Raw genomic sequence first — 20979 nt, 5'->3', positions numbered from 1 at the left:
CTCATAATCCTGTCAACAAATTCCTCCTTCTTCCTTAAAAATATTTTTCACATCTGGTGCCAAGAATCTGTAGATGCGTTTAGAGAAAAGTGCTCCTCTATTCACACAGGAATTTTCAAAGTATGTGCCCCCTCCTCTAGAACAGATCAGAGAGCCAGGCAGCACCAAAAAGAATATGCTTGTTTATATTTTAACAGTCTATATTATATGAATAATCACCTACATTTATTTCCCAAAGAGCTTGAGTTTAACTGTCTCTCCCYGAAATGTGCTTCAGTTTGTGACCAATTAGCCATTTTTTCTTATTCCAAGCTAAGAGTTTTTAGTCCGAGAAACTGATACCACAGTCAAAGTTCAGAATTTTGTCTTTAGAAAACATACACACACACACACGCCCTTGACTAAATTAGCAATTCTCTCTTAATCTGCTCTAATACTATAACAATTACTATCTTTAAMATTTTCCTGAATGAAGGAACTCCACCTCACTTGGCGGTACAATACGAGGTTTCAATACCAGACGCTGGCAAGTTGCCACACGATTCAGTGAACGTTTTGATGGTCACACAGACATAAGGAGTTTAAGTGCTTCTTTATTTCATAGGCTACCTAATATTCAATTAGAACAAAACTCAATAAGCATCTCTAATGCTCCTAGTAACAACGTGTAGTAGAGAAGTTCTGAGTAAGAAGAATGTCAAATACATTTCCAAGTCTCTCATGAAATGCAACATCACGAGTCTCATTTCTAGGAACTAAACCTTGCAAAAATTTCAGTACATTTCTAGGGAACTGGACACGCATCACAACTCACATTAGTAGCAAAGTATCAAAACAGAGCCTAGCTGTGAGATACTTGGTAAGTAATATATTGCAGACTGCTTATCCTTTGAAGAACAGTATCAGTGTGCAGACTTTCAAGGCGATGTTTTAGATGCGTGCCTCTCACCTTTACAGATAAAACCAGAAAAAAAGAAAGATAAGACCGATCCACGGACCACAAAGACTACTGTTGTGCCCTTCCTCCCCACCAGTGCCATTTCCCTCTACAAAAGGATCCAGTTTATTTAAAAAACAAACTAACAAACAAAAAGCATCAGTCAAAACACTCAGAGCCTCCCTGGGCCTCATGTCTCTGTGAAACCATCATGGTTAGAGAGGTTTTTTCACAATATGGTGCAGCATGCAAGGGCACTGCAGACACAGGCCCTGGGCACTTCTAGATCTGCTTCTCAAGCAGTGTTGTATTTCAGCATAATATCGAATTATATAAAAGCCTTCAAACTGGAACCCAATTAATTTATTCTTACAGAAAGATTAGAAATCATGTTAMTATGTGAGATATTATACATTAAAAAAATTCACTCAATCCCTAAAGAGAAATTYTGAAATACCCTCAATTTGCAGAATACATTATAGTACCCAAAAACTGACTGTAAATGGCAGAAACACTAGATAGCAGAATTTAACTGAAGTTGAATTACTTAGGYGACCTCCTTGCTTATCCTATTGATGGAGAGATCATCTGCAAGTTACTGCTTGACACACTCTGGGGAGGTGGGGGAAACAACCTGCTCACAGATATAGTTGGATTTTTTTTCAAGTTCTTGGCCTTTAAGGATAAATACATTCAAATAGAAGATTCATCTACCACCTGCCTTTACTCAGAATAGCAAGCATACATATATAATTTAACATGTGTCAGATCAATTTGTGACAAGTATCAACTAGAGTTACCAACTGTTTTTCAATGTTTTCCTCGGATCAGCTTTAGCTTGGTCATTTTCTATGTTGCTGTTCTCCTTCGAATTCTCTGCAGTCAAGCACTGCAGCGACTGTCACAGATGCACCTATTTCAATGTCCCAGGGCTGATATAGATCAAAAGCAGATGCCCAGAAAAGAGAATTAAAGAAGAGGGTACTCATGAAGTGATACCTCCCTGGTATACTCTCCTAGCTTTCACCTATCTGTAATTCAGAAATTTTAAAAGAAAGCATCTAATAGTCCTTGACTGAGTTTCTCTCAATGAGTTCACAAAGTGCTTTTTAAAATCTATGTAARCTTGAAAGATTTGAATCATTTTCCCCCTGCACATTTCCAATGAAAACCAGCACCTGAAATTTTGTTATAAAGGATATCAATGAATAACCTAAGACACCTGTGTCTCAATTTTTTTTTTAAAGTTTAAGATGTCAAGAATTAACAGAAGCCCACAGGAGGGAGAAAAAAAATCCTTGCAGTATAGAACCTGGTGGAAGCCTGAGCATAAGTACACACGGGCACTTACCATCAGGTTCCTGAAGGGTCCTACATGGCTGCTACTGCCAGCTGGATCCTCCACTTGGTCTAAACAAGAAAGATACAGGAATGAAACACAGGGAAAGTGAAATGGAAACAATGACAAAAGAATAAATGAAGGGCAGAAATCAACATATGTGTATGTGTGCTAAAAGAACTGCAAAAGAAAGATGCAAAGGAAACTGAATGAAAGAAATAGATGAAAGCTAGCTGTCTACAGTGACAAAGACTCAGAGAGGAATGAATCAAATCTCTTGCCACATACTTGTTAATATGGTTCCTTTTGCTTCCATTTCCTTCATCTACATGTTGCAGATAGGTCAGCAAAAGCATTGTCTAATTTTTATACCCTTAAAATACCTGTATGATCTCTGTTAGCACAAGACCTGCAATAGACACACGGAAACTTGGGCTAGTGCCAAGATCCAGATAATCAACCAATACTTATGCTACAATCCTGCGTACTGCAGAGGAGTTCAGATGTCACCCAAGTAAGGGGAAAAAAAAAAAAAAAAAAAAAAAAAACCACACACACTACTCAAGAAAGTAATCTTTACTGAAAGCAATCTTCATTCTTCTGCACTTACGACCTTTAGTCTTACTGATCAAACTAACTCCTCTCTAACAATCTACAGCGTTTGTGCTGACATTTTTGTTAACCATAACATAAATGGAATTGAAGAATGCCGGACAGTGACTTCTCTTGAGATGGCATTTCCTTACATTTTGGCATGAATCTTAACATTAAATACTCTAAATTGTGAAAGACATTACCAGCCTTAGTAACTTTAAATGAAAAAACATGCTCACAGAACTATAAAGAAAGATGTTTGAGATCAGATATGAGATTTCCCAATGCTTTGATCATCAGGACAAACAGATGTTTATCTCCCCCCAAAGCTTGGGCTACTAAGTAGAAAAAGAAATTACTGGTATTATTTGAGGTATTCCTCTGGAATCTGTAGACAACACAACTGCCTGCAGCTCACTAGCACATCTAGCCCATGCTCATTTATTTTGTTGATAAAAGCATCCACCACTCTGCAGCACACAGTAAACAAACTAGCTTTGAACTGCTATCCAAAGTTTTTTTGCAATTTGATACACAACAAGTTACTCCTCTACCTTGTTCAAGACACAGGTTCTTGGGGGGAAAAAAAGAGGAAGCTGAAGTCAAAGCAGCAGGCACAAGTCAGAGTCAGTAAGTATTGACTAGGACAAGACTAGGAAAAAGAAAACATGGCAACCTCAAAAGAAAAGTTTTAGGAATTTTGCTTTAAAAAAAAACAACTTTAGGACATTAGGTTCCAGTCTTTCTCACGTAATATTACTGTTCATAAAACATACCGATTTTGTCCTTARTGATTTGCATTTGAAGTACTGCTTTGCAACTTATTTAGAGGAAACTCAGCTCAAACACTCAAGTGTAAATGTGTGTGTGCACGTGCACGTGTGTGCATCTGTTCAAAAATACACTATTAGCTAAGGAGGAACCATCTTTTGAACTCAATCATCAAACTTTAAACAAAACAGAACATGAAACCACCGACTAGCAAGTGCTCTGGGCAAAATACTCAGGCACTAGCAAGAAAAATTACCACCGAAACCCACAAGATGCAGATGCTTGTAGCTCCCCAGACCCCAAGGCTGAGATATTCAAATGCTGATGTCGAACTGCTTTGGTGGTAGATTTCATTCACGTACTAAATTGGAATGAATCAAGCCAAAAAAAGGGTGGGCTTTTGTTTGCTTGTTTTGTTGTATTTCTCCTTTTGAGAATGTAAGATATGCTATACCAGGGGAATTTTCTAGTTTGGCTTTTAAGATGCAACCCATTTCTTTGGCACATGCATGCACATGAAGCCACTGTCAAAATTACTACCTTGGAAGGCACCTATCTATTGGATTCAAAGAGCAAGGGTAACATTTAACTGTCTCTTCCCTGTCTGAGACTACAGCCTCCTAAAAACGAACATAAAAAGATGTAAAAGGATGCAGAAACAGCAACACACTCACATTCCAGCAGCTTGTAACTACAAGTAAACCTCAAGGCTTATAGAGAGGCACAGCTCAACATTTTGAAACAGAAATATCTAATTAAGCTGTAGGTCAACTAAATCTGAATGGTTATATAAACCATACCATTAAAAGGCCTATTTTAACACTACTGTCAAGTTTATACAGAAAATGTCAACATTGAAATGTCATAATGACCTTGTTCTCTTCGATATATTATAACTAATAGGTGAGCCACAATCATATACAAATAAATGTGAATTCTTTCCTGCAATATCATTATAAAGTTATCAGAATACAATTAGCTTGTATTATTTTAGACACCAGTAAGCAAATGAAATGCAAACACTCCTGAACAGTTCGTATTTATTAAATTTGTACACTGAAATCAAGTGCAATGTAATTTTGTATTAAACTGTATTAAAAATTGTATTAAAATAAGATCTTTGCATCTCCTCTTCCATAAGATGCATTTAAGTCTATAAATGGTAGCAGGAGACAGAGGAAGGGCAAAAGCACATACAATCAACCTGTCTCTCTAAAATTACTTCTTACCTCAAGAAAATCTTTTTCATATTATAAACATACATTTCTACAGACAAGGCATCACACTTCAAATGTACATGGTATGATGTTTTAATCACAGCATCATCCATCATAAAGAAGTCTCATTTGGGGAAGATATTTCAAAATACCTGAAGAAAAATGCTTACACAACAACATGTAAGTAATATATCAAAATATATTTCTACCAAGCACTAAATATCGATTTTGCACAGAAGAGAGTGAGCAATGCTTTTACAGAAACTGTTAACATGACATTTGCTTAACAGACTAACTTGTTGCCATGGAAAGCGTAAGAAAATTCTGAGCTGGGGCTATTTAAAACAACAATCTCTGAAAAAACTTGGCAAAGTTGTCACTTTAATGACAGTACTAAAGATACAGTTACTATGTCTCACCACAAACTTCTTACATTATGCAATCCTCAGTACAAGACAAATGGAAGGGATTGCACGGCATGGCTTGTCAAGACAAGAAAAATGACAAGGATTTGCGAGCAGCAAAAACAAAGATAGTACAAGTAAATGGAATTCTTCATACACTTGGACAAGTTTAGATTAAAGTATTCACAACATTCAGATAAAAGCATTTACACAGAAGAGTCCTATGAGCAGGAAGCATATCTTACACATGGTATTATACCAGTCAGCAAGAACTGATAGGGAAGTTTTCTTCAGTTTCTCCCATACACTTACTCTATTGTAATTTATGTAACCCCATCCGCTGTAACAGAAAGCGCAGCAAAACCAACCAATACATATTGGCTGTTTGTAATAACATGCTATTCACACTAGCAGCACCTCATTCAAATCCTTAAACATGATCTACTGTCACAGACTAACCTGAGCATAGATCATAGGTAGCCTTACATTTAGAGACCAAATAGCACTTACTCACCCACAATGATTTAAATAGAACAGAATGTCATCTAGCAACTATTAAACATGGCTAATAAACACCCATAGAGTTTAATTCTATACCAGTTTTAACTCACATGAGCACTGTGCTGCACAATTAAACTTAAAAAATTAAACATACAGTTTTTGTCTTCCTAACTTTTTTGATCTCATTTCTATATTAACTCCTGTATTTATAAAACTGCAACAGTAGACTCTCAAAATCTTGCAACCACTAAATGTAGTTATGCATGTCTGCCTCYTACCCTCTTTAATAACACGACACCCTGCAATTCACTACAAGTTCTTAGCAAGTTACTTGACATCATAGCTGAAGGTGATATTACCAATCTGTTTCTGAAAGACAGACTTTCTGCCATGTGGTTATATTCCATTAGCTTTTACTCCGCTAACTCTTCAGGTTAGCCAGTTTCAAGTATTAAAACAAAATGGAAAAGAAGCAGCAGCTGAAATACAAACATTTAACGGATTTTCTAGAAATAAATGATTGGTCTATATTTAACCAATCTTTTGTCTCTTTCAATTCAGTCTGTGAATGAATCTTTTTTTTTTTTTTTTTTTTTAAATCTGCTGAAAAGTTCTGGAAGATTTGCTCAGCATTCCTTCTGAAATCGAGTGCCTCGTTCACTCCAGCTGCAGCCCCATGATGCTTGCCTCAAGAAATGCACTTCAGTCTCCTCCAAGAATACGTGATTTACCATCTCTTCCAAGGAAATCTCTAGCCATAATACTTCAATTGCTCCATCAGTGTTCAATCTCAAAAGCAGAATACAGCAGACAACAGCTGCTACTCTAGTTGAGGGCTGACAACAAGAGTTATCGAATGTAGAGTTAGCTCCAAACCAAAGTGGAGAAAACTCATGTCTGAATAATTTATCAAGCTAAAAAATGGCAATAAACTCATAAATTCTCTACAGGGGCTGACAAATTCATTATAAAAATATTGTTCTGATCAGAGCACAAATATATCTGTCTGCTGGTAATTTAATCTGTTTTGATAAAATTGGATTTTAAACATATAAAACTTTTTTGAAGACATCTTCTGATACCATAAAAGATCAAATGAAAAAAAAGACAAAATTACAAATGTCTCCAAGTGGTGGCTTGGACATTTTCATTTACAGACATCTGAATGAGATTAAAAAAAAGCTTTGGTATTTGGGAGACGAAAGACAAAAAGCTGACACTTAACATTTAAGAACGGGGTAGTCATGAATGAAGTTCCAGTACAAAGTCCACTTTCCTTTTGCAATCCCCAACTAGGGCCCGTAAGACCACTGGACTTTTTCACACTTTACCTGCAACTTCAAAGGAAAAAAAAAAAAAAAAAAAAAAAAAAGACCACTTCTCGTGAAGTTTTTCTTTAAACTTAGCTGGCTAAAGCTTATTATAAGCTACTTCTCTCTAAAATCCAAACTGGCACCATTATCATTCAAGTTCCCTTTTAACAGTATGCAAGCTTGTGCCCTTTGAATCTGAACTTACCCCTAAACAGGACAGCTATCATTACCRTTCAACTGCTATACACTAGTAACAAATAAAAAAATCCTATTAATACATTGTAAGGTTGTGATTACATCATAAGCTGTATGAGAAAGTTGGTGTTGTATTTGGCTTCAAATAGTGGCAACAAGTGAGAAAAATTGCTGTAATTTATATGAATCAAGCCACTTTCACRAAGACTAGATCTTTCTCATTCAACAGTCTAAACATTGCCAATGGGCTGTCAACACAGAAGATTCATGTTTGAACGGACACGAACAAGTTTGGCATGTGGTTCTTAACATTAGGTAGAATGGATGTAGAGCTGCCTAATCATTTCTATGCCACTCTGTAGTAATGATTATCAAGAAGATAGATTCTCAACTATTGTAATACTCTCAACTAGAGTAAGTTTATGCCAATCACCACATTAATAATAGTGTCTCTTCAAAGTTCTAAAGCATTAGTCATAGCCCATCATATGCTCCTGCAAAACCCAACACAAAATGTGGCAACAGAACTCATGCAGCAGCAAGGCTGGTGAGCTTTCAAGTGCTTCCGAAAAATCTCATCCTAAAAAACTATTACACAGGTGATCAAAATAAAGATTGCACTTGCTTAAGTCAATCCAGGGGCAATGTTTATAAAAGCCAAGCTAGCAGTAACTAGCTCAGAAGATCCTAATTTTGTAGCTACGAATTCTGAAATACCAGAGAGTATTATCTCAGTAACTGTTAAACTAGTTAAACCTAAAGATTACTACAATACTTCCTGAAGGACCTTGAGGGAACCCTGATCGACAGAAAAATAAAATGATTTACTAGAAAGTGTCCAGTGTCTCAATTCCACTTCCCACTGCAGGTTACGTAACTGTAGGCAGCATTAGCAGATTTGCTTAGACATGCTGCAGCTGTCATGTAGACAGGCATTTTCTTATTTAATTTGGGGGGAAAAAGAAAAAAAAAATTATGTGGAAGCATTGTTGAAGAGGAAAAAAAAACATGGAATGTCTTAGAACCTATGAATTTGAACATCCAAATCATCAAAGAAATCCTCATACCTCTAAAGGTTTATACTTCGAAATGTGGAATTTTGAAAGAGGTCGATACACATAATTCAAGGTCAAAATATTTTTTTCAATTACAGATAATTTATTTTTACATTCAAAATGAAGTTTTATCTTCTACTCTTAAACTCATAAGCAGGAACAAAGCTGGAATGAATCATGCCAATTTCACTCTAAGAAAGCAGAGAGCAGTAGCTATATCATAGGAACTGAAGGTGTTTACTGTAGAACTGAAGATGGAAACTTAAAGTAATTCAACTCCCCCATTTAAAAAGCCTCATTTATGAGAATTAAAAAGATTTTCCACTTGCTAGAAAAACTTCTTAGAAAAAAAAAAAATCCATTGGTTAGAAAAAGTTATTAGATCTTCCCCAGACAGAAACTGCCATTAGCAATGCAGTTTCCTTGATATCTCACAAGCAGATTTTAACTGCAGTTATATCATTCTTGTAAATCAGTTTGAATTTAGGAAAATAAAGTCGCTTCCATTCTGTGGTTTTGTTGTTTGACCTTCTCCATCCTCCCTCGTCTCCAACTACTCTTTGGCTAGTAAGTTTTGAAGACTCAAATTTATAAGTAAGTTTTTCAACTACTAGGCAGAATTCAACCTGTTACAATTCATTTTTATGCAGCAAGTTGACAATGTTTCGGTAACAGCTGTGCTTCTAACGTAACTTATTTTAGCCGCATTTTTCTAGAATCTCTGAAGCACAAGCCTGAAGAAGTTGCACTGCATTCAGCATTACATACAAAACAAGAAAACCCACATAATCATGTAGAGCTGCTCATAATTGATTCATGATTCACATACTTCCACACTAGTTCTGGGACAGCATTATTTATTAAGAGTTATCTATACCTCAAAGTYTCCCTGAAGTCTGCTAAGAACTACAGCAAATACCAAAATCACRATAGCAGTAGAGCCATTATGGTACTGAAGTTTTAATACAGTTTTATAACAATAGTTTCAAGACTGTTYGAGGAGTATCCCGCTATAAACAATCAGCAGGGACTGTCCAAGGTACACGTAAGCCTAATTCAGGTATCTTGCCTAAAATATAAGAGGACTGTGTTTTAAARGGTCACACAATGGGGCTTTCGAGATAACAGAGCATTTGCTTCCACAACTTGCTTTCAAGTCACTTTATGCAGCATGTAGTTTGGTTAAAAYGAAGTTATATACTTTCCCTCTCAACAGCCTCACTGCACAGAAAAATATGAAATGGAGGCACATACAGTATTTATTCCAAACAATACTATAAATTATGCCACTAGATAAAGTGCTAAGCAGAACACAGCAAAGACAAAAATACAGCTCAATAGCATAGCGCAGAAGCATTATCACAAGGATATAAATAAGTGAAGTAGAATTACGTCTTTCTCTTCTCCCYCTSCCTAAAAAACAGTTAYACCATTAKTTTTCACAAACATTTATCAAATTAAATCTGATCTGACATAGATATCAGTGTCTTTTCTCCTCTAAGATCAGACTTCTGATATGCCATACAATCCATGACAGGTTATCTCAGCATACTTCGATTACATTTTGGGTCTACTTAGCATCTTAAAGAGGTCTGCAGTCTGATAAGACCACTGGATATCTTTTATACTTAATGTACAACAACCCTTTAAGATACTCTTAAACTTGGTTAGTGAAATATGACTTTTGGAAGGAAACCATACTGAGAAGCCAGAGACTMCAAAACTGTGGTACAATGCGAGTCCTTGCTTRAYGKGCACAAACACAAGAGAGGCCAACTRTAACAGTTTAAAAGGGAAAATAGTGAGGAAAAGGCTGATATTTCGTATTATTTAGTACACCATCCTACATTCAGGAAGCAATACGTTATMAAAAAATAAGATAAATTTCTACGCTACTCCCCCAATGGAGATGTGAGCTTGTTAACTGTAAAATGAACAGTAGACTCTTTTTTTTCTTAGTAGAGGGAATTAACGAAAAAAATAATGCTGATGCATTTGATTTSAAAAAAAAACCCTACAAAGTTGGTTAGGAGGACAGAAACATCAACCACAAACTGGGAGAAATGAATGAGAGTGGTAGGAAAGCTTAACAAATGAAATTTCACAAAGTGCAAAAACAAAGCAATGTTTTAGATCACTTTTCTGCTACGGATTGACTAAGAAAATCTCACATACAGCAGCTGTTAGCTCTTACTGACAGAGTAATTGTGTCAGTGATAATGGGGGTGGGGAAGAAGGGTTCTGATAAAAATCAGAAATGTTACCCAAGGAAATTCAACAGGTTGTTCAACACATACAATGTTTCAAKGCACAAAACTACATACATAGGAATTCTTGCTTTTCCTAACTACTGTTAAGCTGTTGTGCAAGCTAAAAGGAAAACCCAAAGGATTTACTCCAACTATGARCAAAACCAGTCTGAAAATGTCTGCAACAATAAGTGGTGTATTTCAGTGTAAGAACAGTGATATATATGATCAGATTTAAGGGGTGAAGAAGTCATGAGAGAGAAGAGCAAGTGCATTTTGACAGCAATGACCAAGGCACAACCAAGATCCTGCCCACTGCAAATGTGTTGAGGAGACTGGTAAATAGAGGGGAACATCAGCTGCCATCATAAATATGCTCAGGAGGAGATTATGAAGCCAGCGCCGGTAATCACTTGCAAACGGAGGTCAGATCAAGGTCGGGCTGAACACACTACTCCAGTCTACGTTTTCTGTCTAAYCTCCACTTGCTCAGCTGCTGATTCTTAAGTGCCATCTCAATTTTACAAATTGCTCAGGCCTGTCTCTCACAGGAAGAAAGTCTGAACTGCCACCAGGTGAGGATTTATTCAGAAAYAAGAGTCCTCCTACATCAACACGGAAAACGTTTTACAGAAATTATATCCATGATCAACTGTGCAGAAACACATYGCTTTAAAGCTTTAAATAGTTGCAGAGTGGTCACCTTTTCTCATATTGTCAGAATCCATTAAAAGAACTGCAGCAACAAAAATATTCACCAGAAGTTAAATATTTTAAATATCCAAGGAGAAAGCCTAAAACACATTAAAAAACTCACAATGCTTGTTTTACTGAAGATTCTTYAGTTCCTATTTAATAACTATGTTTTTAAAAACTACATACTAATATACTCCTCAAATAAGATCTTGTCCAGTCATTTGAGAGACTTCAAATTATCAATTTTCTTTCCAAGAAGATTTCTAAAGGATACAGTCATTCACAATTGATCAAACTTAGCAAATCTTACTTATTGCTAATTTTTCTCCAAACTGTGAATAAATAAAATCTGCAAACAAAACAAAATTCATGAAGAGGAACTGGTCTTGGTAGCTAATAAATTCAAATTTCACAACACTCTTGAGAAGCTACTTTCTAAGTAGTTTATAAGGTTGATAGTTAATCTATAAAATTACCTTGTACTAAGGCTTTTTCACTTGCAAAATTAAAAACAGAATAATTTTCTCCCCCTTCCCCATCTCCACACCTTTTATAGCACAGTTGGAATKACTTCAAAAAAGAAATACACTTTTTAATCACTGCTGAACTCACAGCTCATCACTATTTCCTTTACTTGCCTCTCTAAACCTCAACTTCGGAATTAAGACCATGTAGAGAAACTTCAATATCCAAGAGATGCAGCTGTATCTGCAAAGGAGTTATCAATGGAAAACATTTTGGAATCTCAATTGCTATCCATGTAGCAAAAATATTATGTTTCTTGCAGACAAATTGCAATGAATCGCAAGTATTAGCRGATATTACAAATACTAAAAATAACCAGGAATAAATATAACCCAATGCATCATTCTAAAAAAAGGATTAAAAATTCAAAATATACACATTAGAAAAGAATAAAGATAATATGACTCAACTTATCTTTTACAGCATGGATGATAAAGTTTTAATCCTAACAAATCAAAACATATAATGAATGTGGCCTATTGCTTAACTATACAAGAATAAAATTCAAAAGGTAAGTTACTTCTTGGTTATACCTAAATGTCTTATCTAGACTGTGCCTTAGTTATTTTTTTTAAATGTATATGCTTTCTGAAGATTTGTGGGTCCTGGGTAGGAGCTTATGTTTATAAAGTAAGCGAAAAAGACACAAGATTCCAAATGATCCCAGTTTGAAATCTGCATAATCCATAACTGTCAGAACTCCATAAATAGAATAAAAGAGAACTACTGAATTAGTTTATTAATATTTTATCTGTAATCATCTAAATGCAAACGAAACTTCTATGACAGGAAAAATTATCTTAGAAATGGTTCTGTCTGGCTTTTCTGATTTATAATATAATCAAATTCTGTCAAGTTGTTTTTCTAGACTTTCAGGTAAATCACAGGCACATAAAATTCCATATGCTAAGATAATGCATAATTTATGAGAAAGCATACCACCACCTCTAATTTACCAATAGCTACTCACCTATATTCTAAATATACATTTTAGGACAGAGAACAACAAAAATCAGTGGTTGAATTTCAGATTTTGTAATGATCTAACATACAAATCCGTGTTCAAATGAATAACGAATTGTGTCCCACCATTTCTTGCTCCCGAGGCCCTTCCTTAACCTTTACAATAAACAGAACTTACTTTAAAAAGCCTGTTTTTCTAAATATTTGATCATGGTCCCAGTGCAAATTCTACAGTCAGCTGTAGTGCAAATATAATCAGGCCCAAATTATAATTTTAAATSACATTCAATAAGGCCATTTTACGTATTATTTCCTTTCCTTATTTTGGTTCATGGGACACCTGCAGAGAAACTTGAGGTACAAGAAGGGCTATCCTTGCGCTACAACATAAATATTTCCTTTATTTACCCTTGCGATAGCGTCCTTAAGTATGATTTTGGCCTAAGACACTAGTCAAAATACTTGTTATGTAAGGGTGTCTGGAGAAACATGCACTCTTAAAAATAAATATATACGGTTACTGAATTATTAGTGGAAATAAAAGCAACGAGGGCCTGCTTGGATGCAGTTACAGGGAGCAGCGTGTGCCTTCCCCCTCGCTCCCCAATCCAACCCGTCCCCCATCCTCCATCCCCTGCCTAACTCCTCCAGAGCTGGACGCTCAGGGGCCTGCGAAACTGCACCATTAAAAACAGTAACTGGTGAAAGCATTTAGGGGGAAAAAACGGGGTAAAGTTCCATTTTCGGCGAAGCTTTGGTAAATAAATCAATCAAATCCAAAGCGGGGGGAGGGAGGGGCAATCCCGGACGCGCTGACAGCGCTGCGCAAACACGTACTCCCACACGGGGAAAACTTTCCGCCCCCCTCCCGCTCGGCGGGCCGGGCCGGGCCGTGCCGGGCCGCGCCGGGCCGGTGCCGCCGGCGGCCGCTCCTACCTCTGCGGGCCCGCGGGCAGTGGCGGCGGGCGCGGGCGCTGGCTGCTCGCTCTTCCTCTATAGCGGCGGTTATCTCCGGGTCGTCCTCCCCATTGTACCACACCAACAGCTCCTCGCCCGCCGCGATTGGCTGCCGGGAGAGAAGAGAGGCGCGCGGCGCCAATCAGCGCGCGGCTTGTTGGCGGCGGGCCGCCGGCGCGGAGGGAGGGGGGACGGCGGTGGGGCCCAGGGCTGTCGCCCCGCGGCAAGGGCGCCGCCGCGCCCGGCAGCGCCCCCTGGCGGCCGGAGGGCCGCGCCGCCCCGCGCTCCGCTCCTCCCGGGAATTGAGCTGAAACTGGTTTTAAATCAAMCGCTACTAGGCTTAAGACATTCTCTCTACATATTTTTTAAATCTATTTTTTTCTCCATTGCCTGAATAATTCTACCCAAGTCAAAAAAWGAAAAGAAAAAGCCAAATCCACCCTGCATGCCCTCCTACACCCTGACCACTCTACCCACTTTCTCCCCCCAAGTTTAAAGAACACTGGGGCACTGGAAATGAAATACTATTTCTAAACTCATTACATGAGAACAAAAGGTATCTATGCTTCYAAGACTTCTATTTCAAGTCTGAAGCCAAAGGGAACTTTTCTGTATGAAATATTAATATCTGTTTCTTAGCACTCTAGGTCTCCCAGCACTCGACCAAGGTGATAGTTACCTTTATACTAACACTGGAACAACAAGAGACACAAGATCTCTATAACTATGTTAAACATTAAGTTTTAATATAAGCAAAACTTCCTTTTTGGATTTGCTTGCACCTCTGGATGTCTGATGGATAAATGGTGGTAAAAATATTTGCATGGCCCCATTTTGCAGCTCTTTAGCACAAAGAAATGAAGTTGTCTGATGTAAACCATCAATACATAGACTGCAAGGGCTGGCATAAAAGGGCTGTGCAACCGCATGATGGCAATGAGCACATAGTCTGTTAAGCCTTCCTGCCTTGAACTAACATTCCGCTGGGTGGATTTAGTCTGGGAGCAGCTACTCTCCACCAAAATGAAGCCTCTTAGCAAGTACTGTGAAGGTGCAGGGCAGCAGTGGCTCTGATATGAGCATCAGAACTGCTCCCCAGATACTCCTGCTTGTCTTGCTCCGCAGATACTCTTGAATATACAGCCCTCTCACCAGGAGCAGCTCTAACAGCACCACCAGGAACCAGCTTCCTCACGGCCACTATCTAGGAGTAGGACCCATGTAGTACTCATAGGTCAGGACAGTTCAGCTCAGGGGTGAACTGTGGACAGCCCCTACCACTACCTGCAAAATAAAACTGCGGCTCTCCTGTGCTTTCTCATACAGCCCCTGCTTTAACTGTGACACGTCTTCTGTCTGGAGATCAGCTCTTCAGAAGTTTTCCTTTCAAGCGGTTTGGAAATTTGTTTTCTTTTCAAAAGTAGTATCCAAAGTTAACACAGATTGTATAACACTATACACTGTAAACACAAGCATTGCAACATGCTGCGCAGACCGAGACATACATTTACCTGACCTTATAGCAATATATATATTTTTTCACCACAGATTCTGCCTTTATATCTGACTGTAATACTGTGCTTCTGCTCACAGATGTGGTTCACCTCCCCCAGATGTGACCACAGTGGGCAGTTTGTGGAACAACATGGTAGCACTTGTGCTTATTTTTCCACACCAGTTCTATTGCTTGATTAACATTGCATCCCTATGCAACAAGTTATTGTTATATATTATTAGAGTTACTATAAACCTGTTTGACAAAACCTTCCTCTATAAGAGAATTATTTTCACCTTAAAACTCAAGGGCAGTCTCACAGTCAAACTGATTTAGGAGACTTTTCAAAAGCAAGTTTTCATTGCAATTTATTATTAGAATTTGTAATTCGTGAAGAGAAAGCATTAAGACCAGGACTATGTGCAGAACAATACTATTATGAAGTCATYTGGAGAGGCAGGAAGAACTTCTGAAACCCCATAATGAGTTTAAGCTGTTTCAATGAAATATTACAAATCTCATATGTATATGGGGAAAAGTATATGCAAAGCAGCTTACAAAGATCCTTAGTCCTTCAGTAAACAGGAAGAGAATATGGAATAGAGCTGTATTTGCTTGTGCTTACTTAAAAATTCTGTCCTAAACTTCATTATAAATCCCCAACATTTAATTTTACTACTCATTTACAGCAGAGAAGAGAAAAATGAAAGCAGTTAGGACACTTTTCTACACCAAGCAACTTCAGACTTGCTTATTTTAGCAATCCATCTTGGAAATCAGCTTATTTAACTTATAAATTAAAATACAGAAAAAGATTAATAAAAACTTGGGGAAAAAAAAAAACTAAGAACATTGCTTAGAACTAAGAACAGTGTTTTAAATGGTACTGGTACAAAATAAAAGCCACCAGCAAATTCTCTTTTGGGGGGCAAGAAAGTTTTTGTTCTATMAACAAATAGAACTCCTCTGCATTTATGAATTATGATAAAGATCAGGAAACAAACATGTGTACCTGCACTGATGTTACTCAAGTTAAACTTACTCAAGTTAAAACTGTTTTGAAGAGGCAGTGCACGCACCATAACATATTACGTGCAGTTAATGCAGGTATAGGAATATTTTTAATGTCCTTCTCCTGCAAGACTGCATTTCAATTACCTGATAGCATTTACATATCACTGAAAGTTAGGGAAAAAATGTGCTCCACTTAATCTACAGCCTACCTAAAATAGTTATGTTTATATGTCTACAATCATTAACTACTTGCAGGAATATTTATCACAGAACACAAGTATGTGCACTGTTACTCATTAAATACTTAAGTTTCAGTGGTCAGCAGAGAGAGATGTCAATCTAAAGCATCTATGGGCCGTATAAGAACTAAGTCATCACAGATGGTGAGAAACTTTGTAAAGCAGAAAATGGCAGAATATTTTTTTCAGGTATGAATCCTCTCTKCAATTTCTATTTTAATAGATAGTGAAAAAAATCCTTCAGTAGTAGATTGCCCTAGAGACCACAAATTTGAGAACTCCTACCTACATTATACTTTCTCATCCCATGCTGTCAGTCTCTTGCAGCTTTATTTGCAAGTTACTCCACGCTGTATAAGAATAATTACATAATTAAATAATTAAAGCAAGTCTATAAAATGCTGGATTAAAAAAAGGTTAGCTTTCTTAATGCTCTTCCTTGGTTTTTATATTTATGAAATGGACCACAGTCATGAATACTCCTATTACACTACAAATTATCCGTTTGCACATTTAAAAATCTGAGATGTGACTTTCTAAATCTTGACCTCCAATATGCTGACTATGCTGAAAATKTCTCATAAAATTCTCCACAAATTACACCCTCTATTTCCCCCTCACTCCCAAAACAAAACTGAAGGTGAATAAAATCAATAAAGTTTGTTTCATGAAGCTCCCTATAAAAGTGTCTTTGCCATCAATATTTTGTAATATAAACAATTGATTTCTGGAGGAAAAAAAAAACACTTTCAAATAGACCCTCAGATTAAAGTGCCTTCTGTACCTACAGGAACTTCAAAATGTTTGATATGCACATCAAATCATCACCAAATTAAAAGAAACTGAATCTTCATACATATCCTTATTTTTAAGGGTACTAAATAATGCCAACTGTATTGATGGGGAATAATTTAGAATAATGGAACTCTGTATTTGCAACATCATAATTGTGTTTCTTAAAATGCTGCAGAATGAATTTAATAGAAATAGTTCAAAAAAGGATTTGAATAAAGGGGAATAAAAGCTATATAAAACAAATAACCGATTCTTCACAGCCATTGATACCTTTAAGCTCTTGTAATAAATGGTCCTGTTTATCTCCAGAGGAAATAGATTTTGCTCCTTCCCYGAACGAGCCCAGTTTATATATCGCAGCCAGTTCCCTTTCTTGGGATCAGTTGCATCAACACACATCCATCCCAGGTTTGGGTAATATACCTAAGAAAGAAAAATTAYATTTATCCCAAGCAAGGAGACATCGGTATTAATGCAGTGTAAATGCAATAAAATATAGAACACTTTTTAAAGCTGTATAAAGTAGCAGTTACCATCGAAGGAAAGAAATGAGTCAAAGACTGTYGAGGTTCTGAGTGGCATTATAGAATCAGAGAAACTCGTATGATCAGAAAAAAAACCCAACACTTTTTGGCCCTCAAACCTGAAGATCGAGTTCAAAAGTCAAAATGCCTTTTTTTTAGTTTGGAAAACAGAAAATGATTCTTTCATATTTGTATTCAGCAAAGGCCTTATTTAAGCATATAAACACAACAGAAGATTAATTTGATGAATTGGGATGGGTAAATAAAAGTTAGCAGTATTTGCTTTCTTTGGAAAGATAAGGGAAAGCATAATAACCATTTAATCTTGCCTCTGGGCATCTTAACCTTTCAGAAGTTTTGTGATCACTTAAAAAAAAATTGACCCATCTGTAATCTTTTGCATGATTCAAGATGCCATGTAAATTCTTTCATTTCCATTTACGGAAAAAATGTTTTGAAATTCTGCTTATTTTACATGTCAAGACAGCTTGCAATAAAAAAAAAAAAGTTACAAAACTTCAGTATTTCCAGCCATCTTGCAATTCTGCTTCTCATGATGTGTTACGAGTCTCTTGTATCTCTTTATAGTCTAAGCTAGATGCCTATAACAAAAGCGTTTGGTGAATGCTAAGTTTGCCAAACCAAAGAACACACAACTGTTGAGCAACCAGAGCTATCATTTTTCCATTATTTAAAAATATTTCCTTTGTCTCATTATACAGGCATACAACTGTTTTTATTATTTCTCACAATAGTTCTAAGCATCTAAATAGTTCTAAGACTTTTCCAAAAGTTTTACATTTTAAAGTATTCTTCTACAGTAGTTTAAAAATAAGTTCTTTTCTTTTGTACCAATATCCTGATTTAATAAACCAGAATTCTATCAACTGAAAATGGTATAAAATGTTTCAATAGATAAGCCAAAATCTCCCATGTCTCCTTCCAAGCAACAGGCAAAAAGGAAATACCTCCCTTCAACCGCTTCAGCACGGATTTCATCAGCTGACTTTGGCAAGAATGCTCATCAGCACACTCAATCCTTGCAATATGAGAAAGTAAACAGCTTCACAGATCAAGATTGTAAAAGTAATCCTTTTGGTTAAAATGGAAGAAAAGCACAGCCAAACAGCACTGAGGAAGAGTTAGTAAGTGAGATGTATGGCAAAACGTAATACCTGATTACTTTTCTGTCAAAGCTTCTGATTTACTGAATTTTGTTTAAAGGGCCTGTGCACTGTGGGAAAGGAAATAGTTTTAACTCCTGTGTATAATACTGTGACTTCAAATGATTCTTGCAAACCAGGATCCAGATCATTCAGTGCAGTTGTGCCATTCACTCTGAACTCATCAGCAAGTGGCATTTCTTGCACTGTTTTCACTCACTTGCCACCATTTTCTTGTCAGCGTCTTTTCTTTTGCAAAAGAATACTTTATACATTTTCAATTTATAATTCAAGTTATAAATTGAATTGTCGCCGATTTCCTCAGCGACAGCATGCAGATATTGGCACATAAAACCAATCTCATTCAGAACAGTCATATAATGAGATTTTGAAATTTTTAACTTTAAACTAACATCTCTAGTTGGCTGTCAGGAGCCTAACTTTTCTTCATATTAATTTCACTAAAGAGGGACTCTTGGCAAAATGACTCTTTTCTTTGGGATCAAGGTTCTCATACCGGACTACTTTCAAACACTGGCATCCTTTTACAAATTACATTTTCTAACGGTTAAGCTGCTGTGGTTTCAGATATCAGCATATGGGGCCAACTGTTGCAGTCTCATTTTAGCTCATTTTTTTTTAATTCCAAAACCTGTATTAAAGCAACAAGCTATACTTGAAACCTAGTAAAAGACCCTCCTCATACCCTCCATTGCAAACTATACAACTTTGTTTCCAGAATGTCTGTCACTATAGATTTCAATATAAATTTAAAGAATATTAGAACATCCAGTGTGAACACTTAAATCCAGCACTGAGAAATACAAGGTCAATAATCTACAGGGTTGGTTTCATCTTAGCCATCAACAACTCTAAAATAAAAATAAATAAAAGCAAAACCAGAACCTAATATAACTCTAAAATTACTTGTCTAAATATAAAAATACATGTTTGTAGTGGAAACACCAGATATATGGCAATGATTCTGCAGATACTACACCTATAGTCTCTGAAAAAAAAATGAGAAGCAAACAAAACAGACTGATATTTTTTCTATCTACTTTTTCTATTTACAAGGTATTTCTTACCTCCCACATGTACACATTGCTTTTAACCTGAGATCTTTTTTTCTTGTCACCAACAAATGGACCAAACTTCCTGCCTTTTAAAATTGATTTTGTTGCCCAAACACCTGAAAAGATACATACAAGTAATTATAATGAATCTACTTGATTTCAAGCAAATATTCTACACAACTCAGATTTTCTAAAATCATTACATATGTGTCTGTCTCAGATTGGGAATCATCCTCTCTTTTCAGGAGAAAAAGAAGTCCTCTCTTTTCTCCTGTACCTCAGGTGATACTCAAAAAAAAAATCACGAAAAAGTTTTCCTCACAACTTTTACAGTGCAAAGTCCCAAATTTCAGCTGCTTTACTGAGAGAACATATTATTCAAACAAAAACTAATTGCTTGTTATGAAACAATGCCAGGCAAATAAAGTCCCCCAGGAGTTGCAATTAATTAATTCTAGATGTATTAATTAATTTCACATTTTACAGCAAGATGGCTGTAAAAAAAAAAGCCAAACTCAGAAAGCGTGGAACCGCTGTAAGTGAAAGCAAGTCAGCAAAAAAAAAAAGGGATTTTCATGATCTAAGCTCTCTTCATGTTGGACTACCTTTGACCTAGATCTTCATGTTTTGGGATGAAGAGCTTGGACTCGGAGAAACTGATGGAGGCACATGACTCTCTTCTCAACATAAAKCCCTTCCCATTAATGTATGAGAGATCCACAGCTACCCAGAGGAAGGAACATTGCATTTTCATAGCAACTGCAGTTTACATAAGCTAAAGCAAAAATCCCACATTTCTCTTCATAGTTGAGGCACTCACCAAGCCTTGTCTGGTCGACAGCAGATGGGAAGAGCTTCACATCCTCGGGAAGCCCTCGAAGCACATGCTCAGGTACATCAGCCAAGGTCTCCACCGTGCCAATAGATTCAATTGTGTTCTATAAATCAAAAAAAAAA

General features: G+C 36.7%; 1 protein-coding gene across 2 annotated transcripts in view; it reads right to left on the bottom strand.

Moving 5' to 3' along the window:
• Positions 1-20979, bottom strand: part of PRDM2 (PR/SET domain 2) — a 52175-nt gene that overhangs the window by 19162 nt on the left and 12034 nt on the right. Inside the window, exons 3-6 of one of the 2 annotated variants that reach the window (XM_026053599.1) lie at positions 20843-20960; positions 20035-20138; positions 17530-17682; positions 13696-13825 (exon numbers count right to left, since the gene is read on the bottom strand). In XM_026053599.1, the coding sequence (XP_025909384.1) occupies positions 13696-13825; positions 17530-17682; positions 20035-20138; positions 20843-20960 (505 nt within the window). Of the gene's footprint in view, positions 1-13695; positions 13826-17529; positions 17683-18958; positions 19018-20034; positions 20139-20842; positions 20961-20979 lie in introns of those variants that run through there. The other variant, XM_026053600.1, reaches the window with a different exon arrangement.

Source organism: Nothoprocta perdicaria, unplaced genomic scaffold (genome assembly GCF_003342845.1).
Source record: "Nothoprocta perdicaria isolate Ctin4 unplaced genomic scaffold, notPer1 scaffold_117, whole genome shotgun sequence".
Classification (NCBI taxonomy): domain Eukaryota; kingdom Metazoa; phylum Chordata; class Aves; order Tinamiformes; family Tinamidae; genus Nothoprocta; species Nothoprocta perdicaria.
Note: the sequence above shows the minus strand (reverse complement) of the source record. Positions and strands in the feature narration are given on the sequence as shown.